A 19674-nucleotide genomic window follows, 5' to 3' on the forward strand; every position below is an offset into this window, starting at 1 on the left:
AAGGTCCTTTGATGTGTGTATGACTATCCTGTATGTCAATGTACATACTGTGTTTATGAACATCATGTATGCGGTCCACTAACATTTCCATGGTAATAATTAAACGACAGTTCCTGCACGATTTTGACAAAACTACAGCACTAAAGTCTTGATTTTTGTAGGATGTGTTAGTGTAATAAAGTACATTACAATCACATAAAAATCAGAATTTTGAAAAATATTAAAGGTCCTAAAGTCCTCAGCAGATGTTACAATATGGCTTTTATGTTTCTCTCTCACTAAACCAGTTTAAGTCACATGCAGTGACTTGAACAGTCGGAATTTACAAAATTGATAAAAATTCAGTTTTTGGCAATTTTAGAACAAGGAGTTATTTGTGATGTTTATGAAAAAAGCATGAGATGTTATGATCAGGGACAAGTGATTTGCTCGGAACTTTTTTTCTGCGCAATCTCCGCGCAATTGGCTATTTTTTTCCTATGGGCACGGATACATGATTTGCACTGAAAAAAAGTTCCACGCAATCTCCGCGTAATTTGCTATTTTTTTCCACGCAAATCGCCTGTCCCTGGTTATGATCAAATTGATCTGATTATGCTACATTTATGGCATTGTTATAGACAAAATATTTTGTACATAAAAGTGGACTTTAATCAGCGAATAATGGTTCCATATTTTCCACATCAGAATCGGTCAGAGGTGCATCGACAGACTTTGCAGGGCTGCTTGTATCAGTGCCGGTATCCACACCCCTATCAACATCAGGGGTTGAGCTAAGGGCTTCGGCAAACCCAACCCGTCGCTCATCCCCGTGCTGCGGGGATGTCTCCGAAGATGCGCTTGCTGCTTTCCTCATATCCATTGCCATGGCGGCCATTTCTTCTATCGTAACGTTAGACGAGCTGCGTTTGTGAGTCTTTACTGTTTCTGTGGGGATCTCCAGTTCCGTTTTGCCGCTGCCCTGGTAACACTTATCGCTCATGTCCTGCATCTCTGTTGGGGAAAGAGGTCTCGGATTACTTACCCGACCCACTTTATCATCGTCCATTTTATCGGTGACATCTCCACTAGCTTCAATTTCCTTTGAGCCTCCTCCACCAGTTTCCTGTTCTCCGGCACTTGACTCAACATGACTTTCTTGTGATGGTTCCTCATCACCAATACTCTCTAAATTGTCATTTTTTATTTGGATTTGTTTACTTCCTTTCATCTCAGGTTCACTGTCCTCTTTGTTTACGCTTTCGTCGTGATGCACGGCAACGTCGATAACTGGCACACGTTGAGCTTTTACATCACTCGTCGCATCCTCCTCCTCGGCAACGTGACATGTTCCATCATCCCGCTCTCCGCTCGTTACCTGCTCTGATTTCTCATGTGGCGTAGCAGAATATTTTTCCAATCTCGCTCTGCTACCACTCTCATCCCCATCATCGTTGGCAGTTTGCACATATGCATCATCATCTATAGTTACTTTACTAACCTCTGCGGTTTCCTCGGCAGACGTCTCGCGTACGTCCTGCGGTCTCATTTCGCTAGAGCCTCTCTCTAGTTTCATTTCTTCGATGTCCCATTTCCTCCTACCAGCGCCATCATCATCCTCATCGTTGTCGTCAGTTTTAGCATCTCCTTCCTCCTCCCTGTGTCTCTCTTTAATTCTGACATCCTCTGCCTCTAAACGCCATAACCTTGGACCGCTCTGGTCTCGAGTTTCAACGTGCTTGAGCATACGGTGATCGAAATGCTGAATGGATAGCTGTAGGTAAAACAGAGAAAGAAATACAAGAAAATATGTAAATAATAAGGCAATCATCACAGGATGGCAAATACACTAATGTACAGGTGGAATTTTTGTGAGATCAATTTTTCACGCATTGCCAATTTTGAACTGTTTCAGTTATTTTTAAATTTGTGATTCTATGCTTCCTTACACAGACCTATACACAAAAAAGAAATGTATTCACACATTCTTCTTAACCCCATGAGAACTACCTGCTGATTGGCCAAAATGAATATTGCGTCAAATTTTGAACCAATCAAGGAGGGTATTAAAAAGATCATCTACAAATGCAAATTTGACCTTAAAGCCTAGACATAATTGGCAATTGAAATGAACATTTCAAGTTATTAACCAATCAGAAATGTTGTTAGATGACCAGTAGTGTCCAGGTGGTTAAAATGCGAAAAATAAATGTAGCACAAAATTTCAACTTTTACAGTATTCCTGAACAGTGTTTGAAACGACTGAAGTACAAGTAAATCTCCCGCTTTCTCATCAATGTAGGATTAAAAAGAAATGACTGATAAGAAAGGATTTAAGTTAACAAAAAAATGTTTCAAACAAGCTGATAAATGATGTTGGCAATGTTTGAAAGACACATGTTACAATTTTTGGTGTGGTTCTAAATGTTTGATTGCTGTTATTTTCAAGGTTGACTCAAGCAATAACAAAAACAACAACACCATATATATCTATTTGTAGAGGGACTAGCTTGTCATGTGGGGGTCGGACAGTTGGGATTTTCTATAGCTAAATTACCCTAAAAAATCACAAAAAGCTTGAAAAGCCTGAAAATATTTCGCAAACATATTTTGAACATTTCAGCCCAATAATGGCTGGTAGTAATTGCATACACCTAACAAAAATTCCCCCAATGCAAAATCTGTGTCCAAAAATTTCTTGCAGATTAATTCATTTAGCACAAATATCGCCAAATTTGAATTACATTCTGGTACACCAGAACAAAATAACAACACAGTGGTCTATGGAGCAGTGTACTAAACATGCATAACTTGCAAACGCAAAATCAGAATCACTGAAATTTTGGGAATAAGCTTTTTTCATGCATATCTACTGAAAAATGTCATAAAAAGAGGATGCTATAATCACAAAATATTTCTTTAAGATGAATACAAACATACCCAGTATATATGGTACAGTGGTTCTTGAGATAGCTCTTGATATTTTGAGTAAATGCCTTTGACTTTTAATATAAGCCTATACTATGGCTAGCATGCAAAGAATTAAGCACTCAGTGCCCTGCAGAAGCGCTAGAGTACAAGCATAATGGGAGTCCTTCCCCCTTCTCTTTTCTTCTGCTAATGTTCTTTAATGTGACCAAATACAAGTGATAAGCTAGGCAGAATTAAGCACTCAGTGCCTTGCAGAAGCGCTAGAGGACAAGCATAATGGGAGTCCTTGCCCTTTCTCTTTTCTCCTGCTAATTTTCTTTAATGTGTGACTCAATACAAGTGATAAACTAGGCACATTAGAAATTCATGAATCATATTGCAATATTGTATGGATCAAAGAAAATTTCACTCCCAGGTTTTCACTACTTAAATTAAATTGTTTTCCATTCAAAGATTATGAATAATTTAAATTTGCATTATCCGAATAAGATTCATTCATTCATATCTGAAATATTGGGTATTGAAAAATTGCATCTTGCTAACAAGTTGATGGCAAAAAAATAATTAAGTTATTCCAGTTGAAATCCATACACCCCCTATGGAACACAAACCCTTTAAATTTCACACAATGAGTGTGAATTTCCAGGGGGTGGTACTCACTAAAAATGGGTGACAGGGATGTTCGGCCACATTGACCCCCATTCAACTCCCGCTCACTCAATGACCCCCTTTTTTGTTTTCTTGTCACAAAAGACCTTTTTTTTCAAAAATTTTGGGAACATTTCTGAAAATCTCTTACTGAATGACCTGTTTTTTCATTATTTTTCTTCAAATTTTTCAAAAAATTTGAAAATTTTGCAACAAATTTTATATCTTGACCCAAAATTTTCCCTAGTCTCACGGAACGACCCCCTTTTTTGGTAAAAATGTTTTCCAGTATCATGGAAAGACCCCATTTTTGGGGGCCTTCTCACTGAAAGACCCCCCTTTTTCGGTATCTAGGCTCTCACTGAAAGCCCCTAGTTTTGAACTGCTATCCGCACATCCCTGTCAATTCTAAAGTCGAGTGCCCCCGAGTGAATTTCAAATAAGGTTGCCTGAATGGGCGACTCCACAACTCGAAATCTAACCCCCTGTATGGGAGATTTAAGGTTGTGTCTTCCATGGGGAGTATGGATTTCAACCGTAATAGCCCATTTCACACATAGTAAGACACCTTTAAATTAGTGCGGTTTCTTTCTTCATTTCTCAAAACTGATTTTGATCCACTACAAGTTGAAAAATGTGATTATTATTTTCTTTTTGTAATTTTCTGGTGCAATATGTTTTACAATCATAGCTTAAAGGTCATTGGAAAAATATTATGTAATATGAAAACATAAGTATTGAAAATTCTCACAATACCGGTTATAAAACCAGCCATGATTGAATCACATAATAATGGAATCATTTGTTGCAATCACATTCATGCATGTATTTTTCACAAATAAATTGCGACAGAGTGTAGAATAAAAATTCCCTTTAAAGGGAAAGCCAGCTTCAATGCAGAAGATGCCTTGTAATAAGTTTGGGTGGTGGCATTTTAGGATCACTCTTTTTATGATCCATCATGTTTCATGACAGTCCACCAAACCATCAATGATGAGAACATGCACACAGAAACAGCAAACCAAACAACTCCTATAACTTCCTGTCAATTAATTACTCCAAATTGTTCTGTCTTTTTGTCTTTTCTGCCTTTTAGGCTACCCTTAGCTCATTATTAATATAAAGAAATGCAGTTTTTAGTTAATTGGCTAAAAACTGCCATCCTACTTTGCCTTATACATGCACATTAATTTTATATTAATTAGCAATTTATACGTAATATAGCACATTATAAAATGTATAAAGACTGATATTGTTCAATTATAATAGGCCTACATGTATATAAATTATACCCATATCAAAAATAGGCCCTGAAATTGCATCGATTTTTTCCCGTTGAAAAGACAAAACTGATGTTTAAGATAAATTATTTCATAAATGACATTTTGAGTCATTTTTATCCATAAAACGATACAGGATATAGGATATTTTTACTTTGACTTTTACGTCCATAAAGGTTTTAATCATGTTATCAATACACTCACATCTCATGCTGTGCTGATCTCCAGGAGGTCTGCTAATGTAAATCTAAGAACGCCTGATAACAAGGATTCTATAATTTTCTTTCGTTGATATGCTGTGGAAACTATTATAGGCCTGGCATGAACTTTTAATGTCATATTTCCTTCAAACCATAACTTTTGAAATTCTCACTGTTTTCATTCGTTGAAACGGCAAAACATACTTTCTTTTTCTTACAAATCCAATAACAGGTCTATTATATATTTTCACCATAAAAAGTTCCGCAAAAGTAATTCAAACCAATGCTAGTACCCGTAATCTCTTTAGCAAACAAAGACGATCTCCGAATTAGATCATAGCCAGCTAACGCTGGCGAAAACATGTAGTGTCAGATAGAGCACAGTGGGCTGAAGGTTAGGGCATTCAACCCCATATGACTCACAATCACAAGGTTGTGTGTTCAAGCTATGTCAAGGCCAATGTGTTGGGTTCTTAGGCAAGCCGCTTTATCTTGCATGCTACACTCCACCCAGTTGTACAATGGGGAGCTGTTAGGGATAGTCATACCGGTGTAAATGTTGTTGGCAGCACATGGTGTGATATATCCTCGTGGCAGCAGAAATAAATGTGAAGCACTTGGAACAAATACCACTATGAAAATACTTAAATAAAAATGGCTACCTTGGTAAATTCTATACATGGGTGCCTCCCTCAGAAGTTGGAAATTTTAGGAAAATGAAGGTCCAATTGAAGTCATTCTGTGCACCTTATTACACAATCATTGATATTATTGCTCAAAAGTGTATGGGTGTCCAAAATGGAAGTCAAAATGGCAAAAAATATGACCCTCATATATTTGGGGCCTCCTCTTCTGAAGAAAATGACAGCCCCTGTAAGTCAGTGAACATGAAAAAACAAATTACACACATGTACTTGGCGAAGAGAAAAGGGTTACAAGGAATTTCCAACATCAAACCAATCAGAACTGTTTTTCTTTGCCTTCTCTCTCATGCAGTGAATCAAAACATCCTTCCACTTGCATTGTATGGTATCTATAAAACACGACCCAATCAGGCACAGGATAAGAATCAACAAACTGAATTGCGGGACATTTTCATGAAATGTTTATTTTCTTGCTTTTTGTGTTTGTTTAATTTCAGAACCATGAATTAAAAATCCAGCGAAAATACTTTGGACCCACTGGCTTTAATGTCCTAGTTAGGCAGGAAAACCTCCTATGTGCTTATGGCCCCTGAACATGTTTTTAAACAAAACTGCCAACAGGTAACAATAGAGGTTTTGCTTTAAACATGTTCAGGGGCCAATGACACATAAGAGGTTTTTCCTGCCCAACGTCGATGTGTAGCTGTTAGAAACCGTGGATAAAAGATCAATGTACTTGACAATGAGTAAGGGCAAGGAGGAGAAATCCAAATATAAGACCAATCACAATTGCTGCTCTTTGCTTTCAGCCACATGTAGTGTTCCTGCAACCATCGATGTTATGAATCAAAATATCACTATGTTGGTATGACGGTTTACACAAATGTGACGCAGTAGGAGTCAGTGAGATACAGTTTTAGGATGAAAGGAATTATGCCAATAAGATGACATTCAAATTGTTTACATTTTTTACTTTAATTTTTCAAATTTTATAAACTTTTGGTTTTCAAAGTAAGTGTCGTTTTTTATTTTCAGGAAACTATACATTAGACCTTTAAAAAATCTGCATACCAAAATCCACAAAGCCAATTCAAGTGAGGTGTAGAAAAATAGTGAAATAGCACTGATACTCAACACATGAATTGAGTATCTGTGGGAATAGATTGCTGAATAATATTATATGGAAACACTGTCATTTAAACTGGCTCACCCACGAAGGCTCACCCAATTCTCGTTTGGTCACTAATAAATTGCTTTATGGTTTGAGCAAGGCCGAACTGTGGCTAACATCATATGTGACACATTACAAGATATTATACCTTATAGACTCCTATTGGTTCTAATTTACCAACAGTTTAGTTGAAAGGGGAATAATATAACTCATCCAACCATACCCTGATCAATATAGCCTTCCTGCATGACACCTGTTACCAACTGTCAACATTTGACAACTAGTTGACTCTGACAAAAGTCACTTTCTGGAAAGCTGGACTGGGTCATAAAGAGCACTGGACATGGGGAACACAACTATCACATAGAATTGCTTACAACTTCATGGGACATGTAGCATAAAGGAACCATTTGTGCAATTCTTAAATGAGGATTTCAGTTTTATCAGAGAGAGAACAATTTAAATGTGAAGATATGAATTAAATATTAGTATGTTTTATCGTTTTTCATATAATTTGCAAACTTTAATCATTGTTATCTGATAAATATTGTTATGCATTCACAGGAACACCATATTCATGAGGATCAGGTGCATCACTGTGGGGATCACTGTTAGTACCTTAACTCTCTTCACGCGGGTGTCGACTGCAGACGACATGTTTCAAATTTTTTTTTTTAATTTAAAAAATTTCAGAAATGTAAATTTCTATGACCATATTTGAAATCAGCATGAAAAATGCATTAAAATGAGTACAAACAAGCCTAATATTGGTTCAGTAGTTCTTAAGATAGCTCTTGGTATCTTGAGAAAATATTTCAAAACTTGAACTTTTTCCGTTGAAGGGGCATGGCTAGCATGCAGAGCATTAAGGGACCTTTAAACCTACATTGTATCACATATGATTTAAGAATTGATGCACAGATTTAGGCATTAAGTAAAATATAGACCATGAAGTAGAAAACTTGGGCAAGGACAAAACATGACTTGAATTATGTAATATTTGGAGATATTTGCGCGTTAAACCTTTTATACTTCATATCATTTCTATTTGTTATCTAGCTTGCTTTTGGCCATCAGTAGTGGTGTATTTACGGAAGTATATTTCTCCCTTTTGTAATGATTGTATATACAGTGGAAATTTGTTCCATTTCTTGTGCTCTCTTGAGAGAAGGAGTTTTTGTCTGCAACTGAGAAAGAGAGAATTACCGCGAGTATTACCCCATCTAGGTGTAAATGTAATGTCAAATTGTGACATTTCACATCATCACGTTTATACAGTATATATGATAATACACAGTCTCCGACATAATTCGATTGGAACCTACTAGAGTAAGTAAAATACAGACTAAATCAGAAGATTATTGCATCTGCGCAAAAACTTTTCCTACAGTTTGACTGGGTACATCCCCAACTCTAATGGTCATAGTTCCAACTAGAATTTTGTGGTTCTCATTTGTAGCATCTGTGACAAACTCAACAGAACAAATATGGGATATTCAATTTCAAATCCACACTACCCCTGTGGAAGATTTTGTTCAAGTCTTCTGCAGAGTATGAGTTTTGAATCAAACAGACAATTGGGTAACTTCCATTTGAAATACTCACTCCAGTTGTAGAAGATATACTAGTAAAGCCATAATACAGGTGGCGGTATGGGATGGGTTTCAAAATGATTAACTCTGACCATTTACATAAATACTCCCCCGTGGAAAATATTTCCAAAATCTTCCACAGGGGTAGTGTGGATTTTAAATGAAAATAGCCCAATCCGTCTTGGGTGTGGATAATGTGCGAGTTGCGAGTTGCGAGTGCGAGTGCGAGTTGTGAGTTGCGAGTGCGAGTTGCGAGATGCGAGTTGCGAGTTGCAGTTGCGAGTTGCGAGATGCGAGTTGAAATTTCCGAGTTGCGAGTTGAAATTTCCGAGTTGTCAAAGGAAGTTGCGAGTTGGTTTGCGAGTTGCGAGTAGACATTTGCGAGTTGAAATTTGCGAGTTGCGAGTTGAAATTTGCGAGTTGCAAGTTGAAATTTTGCGAGTTGCTAAGAAGAGTTTCGAGATTGTTCACAAATTCAACACATGTCAACATAATATTCTTCACATTCTGAAATGAAATCACATCACCTTAATTGGATTACTTATATGGGGATTTAATTAAAGACTACATGCACATGAGAGTATTGAAAATATTTCTCCGTATGATACATGTATGATAGGCCGATATCTTTAAAGTTAATGTTGCAGGTGACTTTGGGGTAATGTTTTAAAAGTACACATAGTGTAGCACTACTTACAGGCTCTGTTGCTTTAGTATACTATAATATTATAAAGCTGGGTTGCATTCATCTTGGTTGCAAGTGAAGCGAGCACCGAGCTTAGCGAGGGCTACTATTGGTGGAATATATCTTGGATCATCACAAGTATCAGAGTACACCACAGAGCCTGTGCTACATATAGGCTTATAACAGGAAAGAGCTCTAGTGGTGTCATGCATCATTGATTCTCTCACATCTGCACAAACAGGTTATAAATTACCTAGACTTGTGCCCGAGTTTACCTCATCTGAGTGGAGCCGAGTTGATTCGAATCCGAGTCCGAGCCAAGTCCGAGTCCTTTTGTATCCGGACTCCAGACCAGGGTGCCAAGTCTGAGCCAAGTCCGAGTCCAGCAAAACTATACGAACTGAGTCCAGCTCAAGTCCTGACTCAGTCCGAGTCCATGTTCAAAATTAAAATTATGAACATTATATCAAAGACTCCAAATAGAGATGAATTTGAACTGGTCCTATTTAGGTAGGCTATAGCATATGGGAAGCACGGTGGCCCAATGGTTCAGGTGCGAGCATCATAATCGAAAGGTTGTAGGTTTAAGCCCCACTGAGGCCAGTGTGTTGTGTCCTTGAGCAAGATAGCTTAATTCCCAATTGCTTTACTCCACCCAGGTATAAAATGGGGAGCTGCTGGGGTAATCACAATCTAAGTCGCTGACAGTACCTGCGCATCAGTTGCGGACTTGGTGAAGCACAAATATTCTGATATATCCTAATGGCAGCGGAAGTGTTGAAGTGTGCTTATAATTAGGTCATGCCTAGCTGAAGCACACATTTAATAAATCACTAACATTTACTTGATCAAAATGAATCTTTAGTTCACATATTTGTGAGTGTGTTGATATTGTTTCTCTGTTTAAAAAGATCCCTACTCTCTCAGGACTGCTCTCTTTTATAACAAAACTGGTGAACATTATATTTTGTCTAATTTTGAGAACGGAAACTGTTTGGAATTGACATCACATTAGTCAGTTCAATTAAAGCAATGTTTACAGTAGAACATGCTTGAACTTTTCTATCCTTTTGTCTGGAAAATTTGATACCCCACTACATCTCATTACAATCTAAAATAATATAACACTGTAATGTGGTTGAGCTTGATGTATGCTTTGAACAGGGAACCATAGAATTTTTAACTCTCAACGTAATGTCCAATGTTGTGCATGGAACTAGAGCACAGGCAATGAAGGTCTAGTTCCAATAGGGGTAAAACAATTTCTGCAAAAATTCGACAAATTAGCAACTTGGAAGAACTCGCAAATGTAAACTCACAACTCGCAAATGTAAACTCGCAACTCACAAATTTCAACTCGCAAATGGTAACTCGCAACTCGCAAATCAACTCGCAACTACCCTTGACAACTCGCAAATACCAACTCGCAACTCGCAAATCAACTCGCAACTACCTTTGGCAACTCGCAAATTTCAACTCGCAACTCGCAGATTTTCAACTCGCAACTCGCAACTCGAACTCGCAACTCACAACTCGCAAAATACCTTAACCCATCCGTCTTTAACCCATCTGATGATTTTATCACAGTTTCAAGTTAACAGGGGCAGTGTATAGGCTTAATAATTAAATATTCCTTTGTCATATACTTGATTTGCTTGGAGAGGAATTGGTGTTTTTACAAAAGTCTGATCATTCTTGTAAAGACATGTTAAAACAATCCCCCTGGGACAATCCAACATGATTGCTAACTGATGGACCAGTGCAATACAATGTTTGACCTATGAAATGAATTATACCACTTAGTTCTCTGGGTTGATAGGATGAACAAATTTCAATCTTTCCCCAGAGCAGCCAGTACACATAAACATTGAAAAACAAAACAAAAACCAGTGCATCTGGCCTGATTCGAACCGGCGACATTCGTAATACAAGCACAATGCTCTAGCCAACTTTCTTACCTGTGTGACTGTGTATTTGTTATAAATATGCAGTTCTGATGCCTTCCGATAGGAATGCAACAAATATCATTCAAACCTAATGCCTTTATATCTTCCATTGCGTGCCTCTGTGGCACATCCCTACCCAAACCAAATTTGAGTACCCCCAACCCCGGGTCCAGGAGCATAATTTGGGGATAGAATCCCACAGATCCAAGTCACTAGCACTAAAATGCTATTCTTGTCTGCATAAGGATTAAGGCCTCTTTGATAGTTATGATCCAATTTTTACCCGATAAGATTCAGTATGTCCATCATGCCATACCCTTACTGTCACTCACTTAATAAGACGAGATTCAGACGTCAGTGTTTTGCCAGCGCCTGGAGCTGATTGTTCTACATATTGGGCTTGGGAGTTATGCAAACAACCTACATTTTAATGGCTACAATGATTTTACTACGTAAATCCTGTCTAAATGCGATCAACTATGGAAAAATTAATTTTGTATGATGGTGTAAAAACAAGAGATAAGTGATGAAGTAGGGTGAGGTTGGTGGTGGAAGTAGAAGGCATGTCTTATATTGTGTATTTCATTTTATATAAAAATGCAGGTTGAAGGGCCATTCATAGCACAGATCTATCCCAAACTACAATATTCCACTCACCTGTCATTAGCTTGCACTTTTCAGATATTTATTAATGTAGTAATCAACCGCTATAATGACTAAGCTGTAGACACTGTATTTTCATGTTAAAGGGGTGTGGTTCAATATATTGCAATTATGGCTGATTTTATACATTGATAATAATGCAGGGGTGTTCTTTGTTTGTTCAGCATCATAGTTAGGATGCCAACATTAACATCCAGAAAAAAGGGAGGATTCAAACAAAAAATAGGGAGGGTTTCAAAATGCAAATTCAATGGCACAAAACTTGCCAGAAATAGGGAGGTTGCCAAATTTGGGTGTCAAAATGGACAAAAATGTTTACAAAAATAGGGAGATTCCATCTAAAATAGGGAGAGTTGGCATCTTTGCTATTAGGATGATCAAAGTAAGAAAGTAGCAAGCTAATGTATATAATTAAAATGTCAATTAACAGAGAAAATGTCAAATAAAAAGCAAATATTTAAATATTTTGCAATTCTCAATTTTGGATGCAGGAGGGAAACAGTAATCTCAAAATCAATTGTGATGGGCCTAAAGGTTATTTTCCCCGATTTGTGACCCCTTGGCACAACTGAGCCCGGATGTCGCCAGTGCCACTATTGAGATATGCTCCATCGAACTTAATAATAAACAATAGGAAACAAAGGATTTATTGACTGTTTTATTGATTTTTCACTACTAAAATGTCAAGTACTATAGACATGATATACATCATTTTAAAGCTAATTTCAAGCAGAATATTTTGGTTGAATATCTCAAAATGATGATTGGCGACTTCAGGGCTCAGTTGTGCCGAGGGGTCACATTTATCAAGCATTTTGAGTGACTTCAGAGTGCGTTGTTTATTGACAGATCTGTGAAAGTCCTTTAAACACATCCATGTTTTGTGTACACTAGGATCTGGTACTGCCCAAAAAAATTGATGAAAGATGTAACTAAAATTCTGTTTAAAGGTTTTTTTGATGGTGAAAATTCCCATTATAGGGCTGAATTTAAGGGATATGTGAGGGCAATCAGGCTTAAGGTAAAAAAAACACTTGCTATATTGGCTACTTTACTGTAGATCTCTACGGGGATTTAATGCTCTAATTACACATTAACTCAAAATTACTCTGTTGCCCTACAAACATGACTCCAATTAAGTATAAGTTGCAACTGTGTTAATATTACTAATATGCCAACAAAATCGGATTCGAAAAAAAAAAATTAATCAAAAAGATCTTACATTATGAAAAATCATGCCTCACACCAAAAGTTCCACATTAAATTCAAGGATAAATGTGAACCATGAAATATATACCTGTGTATGATGGTAGTGCTTTATAAAATGCACAATGGCATAAATGATGCATTTCAGACTGCTCTATGCAATCTAAATAATATATGAAGAAAACAGTTTGGAGTCAAATACAGTAGCCGGATCATGTATTTTTAATCACAGCCTCATCTTCTATCAAATATTGATAACTACTGTTGGTCTAACATTTAGGGCATCACAATTAAATGACTGTAAACAAAACTTAATTCTAGGGGGAAAACTCACGTTTCTCAGTGATGGCTGCGCAGCCACTCGAGCCCGCCAAGGCGAGTATACGACCAAAGTATATCATAGAGTATCAGAGAGCACCACTGAGGTCCTGGGTTTGTGCCACAGCTTTTCCCAGGTGACGTTATGAGCATTTGGTTTCCAGTCCATACCAGGGGTGAAAATAAGGAGTGATGGACCAGGAGCTACTTACTTTTACATAAAAATGGCACCTGGTTCAACAAATTTAACTAGGAACTAGGGGCCATCTCCAATCACCAAAGGGCCAATATAAATATAGTTGCTTTGAATTTGAAACTTTTGGTTCCCTATCCAGGGAGGGGGCCAGTTTTGTGAAAAAGTGTCCCCTGGTGGTCAATTAAATTGAGATGGAACTAGGGGCCATTTCAGAGTTTCTGGGGCCAAATGACTCCCGTCTCCCACTTATTTTCACCCTGGATCCATATGTCATCTTGCAGGTTTTCTCCAGGTTCTCCGGTTTCCTCCTGCATCTAAAAGTGGGCTTCTTCACTGAGTATATCGATCTTTCTTGTCTCCCGTATTGAATATGATAATCAGGTATTGGAAAATGATGCAAGTGGTCTGAGCCCGGGTCTGAGTAACCAATTAGAGCCATGCCGTCAATAATTGCAAGCAGTCACCAAACTTCTCCATTTTTTGTAACAATTTGCCAATAAACAAAGTTTCCAAAATAAGGATACTGACGTGGGAGCTTGATTCATAACATAATTATCAGATTGAAAGAAGCCTCTCTCTTATTTGCTATGCAAATAATAGCTTCACTTTTTTCTTGTCACCATAACCAATCACATCCAAACAATTTGACACCGAAAAGAAAATTTTTAAAACGAAAAGGAAAAAGTGTTGACGTCGGAGTTTGATTCATAATGCCATTATAAAATTGACAGCAGTATCTTCCTCGTACTAAGAAAATAATAGGATCACTTTTTTGTCAATAAATCCCTCAAAATCTGTGCAACAATTTGCAACACTAACTTTTTAACAAAATAAGGTGTTGACAGGGAAGTCTGGTTCTTATAATGCAACTGTATTGTCAGCAGTTGCCTCCTTTATTCTAAGCACATAATAGGTTCAGGTGTTTAATAGGTGTTTGACCTGCCATTTCTAGCCTCCTTGATGTAGTTTGTCATGATTTTGTTGAGGAGTTTAGTTACCCCCATCCACGCATACAGATTGGCTCTTGGGAGTCGGCACGGACCTGCTAGCAATCACCGTTCTGTCTTCACTATTCACCGATTTGTAACACAGGAATCTTTTCTTCCTGTTAATGTCTTTATGCAGTTCATTGACTTAAACTAAAATGTGGCTAATGTTCTTTTAATGTGTTTTACCGGAGTACATTTGGCAAATACAATTTCATTGGATCTATAAGAATGTATAAATGATGGCATGGAAATGCAGTAGCACCTCACTGCATTTCAAACTCTTGTCAGTGAATACGAGCTATTCCAGTTGAAGCCCAATTAACTCTCTTTCCTTCAGTACCTCACTCTGTCAACTTGTCATTTGAACACCTCTAAAAAAGAAAGTTCCACTTGTTTGAATGGTCATATTTAGATGTAAGCAGAAATAAGTAAAAGCAATAAGGCCTAAAAATGTTTTCTGGTTTTTTTCCATATTTGAATTTTCATATTTTTAGTATAAAATTCAACAAAATTTTGCCCGTTTGGAAATTGTACCTGCAAGTCAAGAAGTGTCAAAAAGAGAAGAGTCGAGTCAAGAAGAGTCAAGAAGAGACAGAAAGAGTCAAGGAGAATCAAGTCAAGTCAAGCATCTGTGAGTCAAGGAGAGGAAAGGAGAGGAGATTAACTCTCTTCACGCGGGTGTCGACTGCAGACGACAGTTTCAAAAAAAATTCAAAAATTCAACAATTTCAGAAATGTAAATTTTCATGACCATATTCGAATCAGCATGAAAAATGCATTAAAATGAGTACAAACAAGCCTAGTATTGGTTCAGTAGTTCTTAAGATAGCTCTTGATATTTTGAGAAAATATTTCAAAACTTGAACTTTTTCCGTTGAAGCGCATGGCTAGCACGCAGAGCATTAATTGATGGTGCTCAAAGTTAAGATGACTCAAACTAGCAGGGACTTTCTTTTTTAGTGTGTTTATATCTCACTCTCTCCCCTTTTCTAACACAATATACTGGAATTTTCAAATCACCACCTACTTCATTAACACAAATGTTTGAAAGCTTAATTAATATTGGTATTCAAAAGTTACTCTATTAATTCTGTCACTATCTTGCTCTCTCCCTCAAAATACCACTACATTAGAATTTCAAATTACCTACTACCTAGAAGTAAAACAAATGTTCATTACAAATCATTGTTGTACTACATGGTATACAAGTAGGCCATTCTGAAATAGCAACAATGTGCTGCAAAGTGGTTAAATCTTCTATCCTGAACACAATGCATAAGTGTATATAGCCACAAATGCCAGTCAACCTTATTTGTGCCCCCAAAATGCAACATGATGGCAAAATCTGAGGACTTCTATTTTGAAATATTAGCACTTTTGAGATTAGCACTCATCCACTGTAGTTAGATTATAAAAATATCAAAATATGACATGATATGACGAAGTTATACCACACAATGTTGGTCATAAAAACACTGAAAAACATGCTGGCTTGAATGTAAAATTGGCCTACAGCTCAAGAACAAGTTCTGCAACATTGCCCCTATTTCACATCTTAGATTGTGTGAGTGCGAACAAGTGCAATAGCTGCCTAATGTTAGAGTTTGAAATGGCATTTGAAGAAGAATCAGAAGACTTGACATAAATGTTTATCTTATTGGGCTATTCCAGAAATTAAAGGCACTCCCCCTAAAGAAGACATAGGATTCCCAACAGTTTTCACTGTTTTTGCTCTGGGAATTCCCCTAAAAATGGTAATTATTCTCAAAACCCTAAAGACGACATGGGTATTCCCAAGAAAAATACCACTTTTTAGGCTTGGGAATTCCCAAAAATGTTGGCAAAATTTTGCCTGTCTTCTTTAGGGGGGTGCCATTACTCTTCTGGAATAGCCCATTAGGGCAGTTGGGGTGGTTTATCAGGTGGTTAAACTTGCTTACTTGCTTCTGGAAGCATATCATATCAAACCCAGAATTTGTTGGTCTCATCACATACTGAGTTTAATACAAAATTGTTTCACAAACATAGCTGTAAGTTTAATATCACATAAACTCTAAAGATTGACATGTAAATTTCACCAAAATTAAAACTTTGATGCATCCTCTTCATAAAAAATACCCTGTTGGGGAAAATTAATTGAGCAATCTTTTGAGTAACATTGTTTAACATGATATATATAGCACTGGATGTGAAAATATTGTATTGCATCAAATAGATCAGTATGTGATGTGACCAATGCAGTGCTACCAAATTGGGCTATTCCAGTTGACATCCACACTACCCCTGTGGAAGATTTTGGAAATATCTTCCATAGAGGGAGTATAAATTTCAAATAGAATGAACAAATTACCAGCTCCACTCAATCTTCCTCAAAGAAAGATTCGGGTTGAATCTTTCTCAAAGGGCGTATGAAATTCAAGTGGAACTGCCTAATGTGTTCATTCCATTTGAAATTCATACTCTCCCAGCAGAAGATCTTTCCAAAATCTTCCACAGGGGTAGTGTGGATTTTATATGGAACAGCCCAATTTTCAATGTCAAAAGGTAGCTATTTACACATACTACTTTCTTGCACCCAGATGGTGATGCATCAGCAACTAAATTAGTCAAGTAACAACCCATGACTAATTGATGATTCGGTTCAGGTAATTGCCCATTTAGTATCCAGTATAATGTTATACTGATGACAAGATCAATTAGCCTAGATATAGAACTTAATACAAAGTCACACACATCTGACATGCATACAGAAATTCATGCCCTACACTCATTGAATCCACATTTAGGTGAACTGAACTACTTCAATAGAAAAAGTTAGTTTAGTGAAGTTTTCTTCTAATACAAGTGAAATTGAGATACCATAAGCAAACTTTGTTATAACATACATTTCCACAAGCAAATAAGTATTATAACCTTCCACTAATAATCCTTCAATCTTTTCAAGGAAATGATGACGAAAAAGCAATTTTTTATTAACTCAAAACATCAACAGCAATATGTACCTTTCCCCAACAGATTTCAGAATCCATATCATGATTATTTCCCCCAACAGATTTCTGAATCCATTTCATGGTCATTTCCTTAAGGGCTGGGGTATGAACGTTTGGACAGTATTTATTTTGGGACATTAGAGCACATCAGACATATCGAATTGCATTCTGAATACGAAGAATGTTATTCTGATATCAAATAATTTTGATTTTTTGAAATTCGCAATTTAATACACATTTTATTACAAATCATTAAAATTGATATTTTTGATATTTAACAGTACTTGAAGTAAACTTTATAAATCTGATGATTTATACTTAAAGTGTATGTAGGTGGGATGAAAAGCCGACGATCAATTGGAAATTTTGACCTTTCGTATTGAAGATATGGATTTTTTTTCCCCAAAACACCAAAAAAAATTAGGTCAATTTGAAAGGTCAAAATTTTCAATTGACCGTCGGCTTTTCCTTCCTGCTACATACACTTTAAGAATATATCATTAGATTTATATAATTTACTCGAGGACTGTTATATATCAAAATTTGAAAAATATCAAATTTTTATAATTTGTCATAAAATTTGTATTATATTGTGATTGTCAAAAAATGAAAATTATTTGATATCAGAAAGACATGCTTCGTATTCAGAATGCAATTCGATATGTCTGAGGTGCTCTCATGTCCCACAAAAATACTGTCAAAACGCAATAAACGCTCATTTTAGATCCCTTAACAGATTTTACAAAATCCATATCATGCTCATTTTACTTCAGCTTATGCGTATCATGATTGCCAATGTACCATGTGGCCATACATTAAGCATCTTATGGTAAAATGATACTTATAAGTATCATTTTTAACCTTGGACCAATGCTTCAATGCAGAACAATAAGAATGTCAATGACATCTACAGAAAGTTATCTTATTTATTAACCCTAACACTGAACACGAACATTAAAGAAGAAACAAAAAAGGAGAGAAGATGAACAAAGAAGTCACTTGGCACCCCTGCGATTCGAACTTTAGACCCCTTGCCTGCCAAGCACACAATCACGGACCGGTAGCCACAGGGGTTTCGCTGCCCCGGGCCAGTGATTCTGTGCGCATAAAGCACTTATGGTGATTGCGTCATGAGATCACATGGGATTCATGCACAGTGGTTATCCTCGTGGTAATTTGTGGTCTCTAGGCATGTTAGGGTTAAGTAGCATTTTTTATTTAACCTTGTACCGATGCTTCAATCCATTATGTGCAAAGCAAAAAGAATATCAATAACAGCAGCAGAAAGTTATCTTATTTTTATTAATCAAAATGATCAACCTGTGTCTGTCTTCCAAAATATGTAAATCAGCTATTAGCTTGTGCAAGCCATGGTTGCTTGATTTAGATTACATTGATTTAAACTGTAGTTCAATTGCATGATTTTTTCAATAAAATCATGACTTTATTATTTTATTTATTTTTGGATTTTACTAATTATGAACAATTCAACATAGTTTTGGTTATATAATTGTCTGCATTCCATTTTTATGTTTTGTAAAATTTTAAATTACTTAAGGGGGTACTACACCCCTCGATAAATTTGTGTCTGTTTTTGCATTTTTCAAAACTAATAACACAGTGGTAACAAAAGTTATGTATATTATAGGGGCAATTCCAATTATTACACTGGAATATCAGTGACCCAAGACAAGCGGTTCGTTATTTATGATAAGAAATAAGGTACCGCTAGTATGTACCTCATTTCCTATCATATATACTGAACCGCTTGTCTTGAGTCACTGACATTTCAGTGTAGTAATTGGATTCCTTGCCCCAATAATATACATAACTTTTGTTACCAGTGTGTTATTATTTTTGAGAAAAATGCAAAAATAGTCACAAATTTACCACAGGGGTGTAGTACCCCTTAAAGAACCTTTTGTAGGTATTTTACCAGTTAGGATTTTTACGCATTGTGTTTGGGGAGATTTTTTTTTTAAATCTGATATAAATTAAAAAGATCTGACTTAATATTTTTTAATCTGATTTTTTGATCAAATCATGCATCAACAATTAGCTTGTGCAAACTCTTCACACTAACTCACAGCTTTGTGCTTGCAACAAGATTGCACATTTCATACTAACTCACAGCTTTGTGCTTGCACATTTCACACTGGCTCACAGCATTGTGCTTGCAACAAACAAGCTTGCACATTTCACACTAACTCTCAGCGTTGTGCTTGCAACGAGCTTG

The 19674-nt window shown here is 36.6% G+C and overlaps 1 protein-coding gene across 1 annotated transcript in view; it reads right to left on the reverse strand.

Annotated features, from left to right (window-relative positions):
• Window positions 1–637: 637 nt before the first annotated feature.
• LOC140135413 (ankyrin repeat domain-containing protein 27-like) overlaps window positions 638–19674 on the reverse strand; it is a 189981-nt gene continuing 170944 nt past the window's right edge. Inside the window, exon 24 of the mRNA XM_072156903.1 lies at window positions 638–1753. Within this exon, the coding sequence (XP_072013004.1) occupies window positions 650–1753 (1104 nt within the window). The 3' untranslated portion in view covers window positions 638–649. The remainder of the gene's footprint in view (window positions 1754–19674) is intronic.

The sequence above is a fragment of the Amphiura filiformis genome, chromosome 16 (assembly GCF_039555335.1).
Source record: "Amphiura filiformis chromosome 16, Afil_fr2py, whole genome shotgun sequence".
Taxonomy (NCBI): Eukaryota; Metazoa; Echinodermata; class Ophiuroidea; order Amphilepidida; family Amphiuridae; genus Amphiura; species Amphiura filiformis.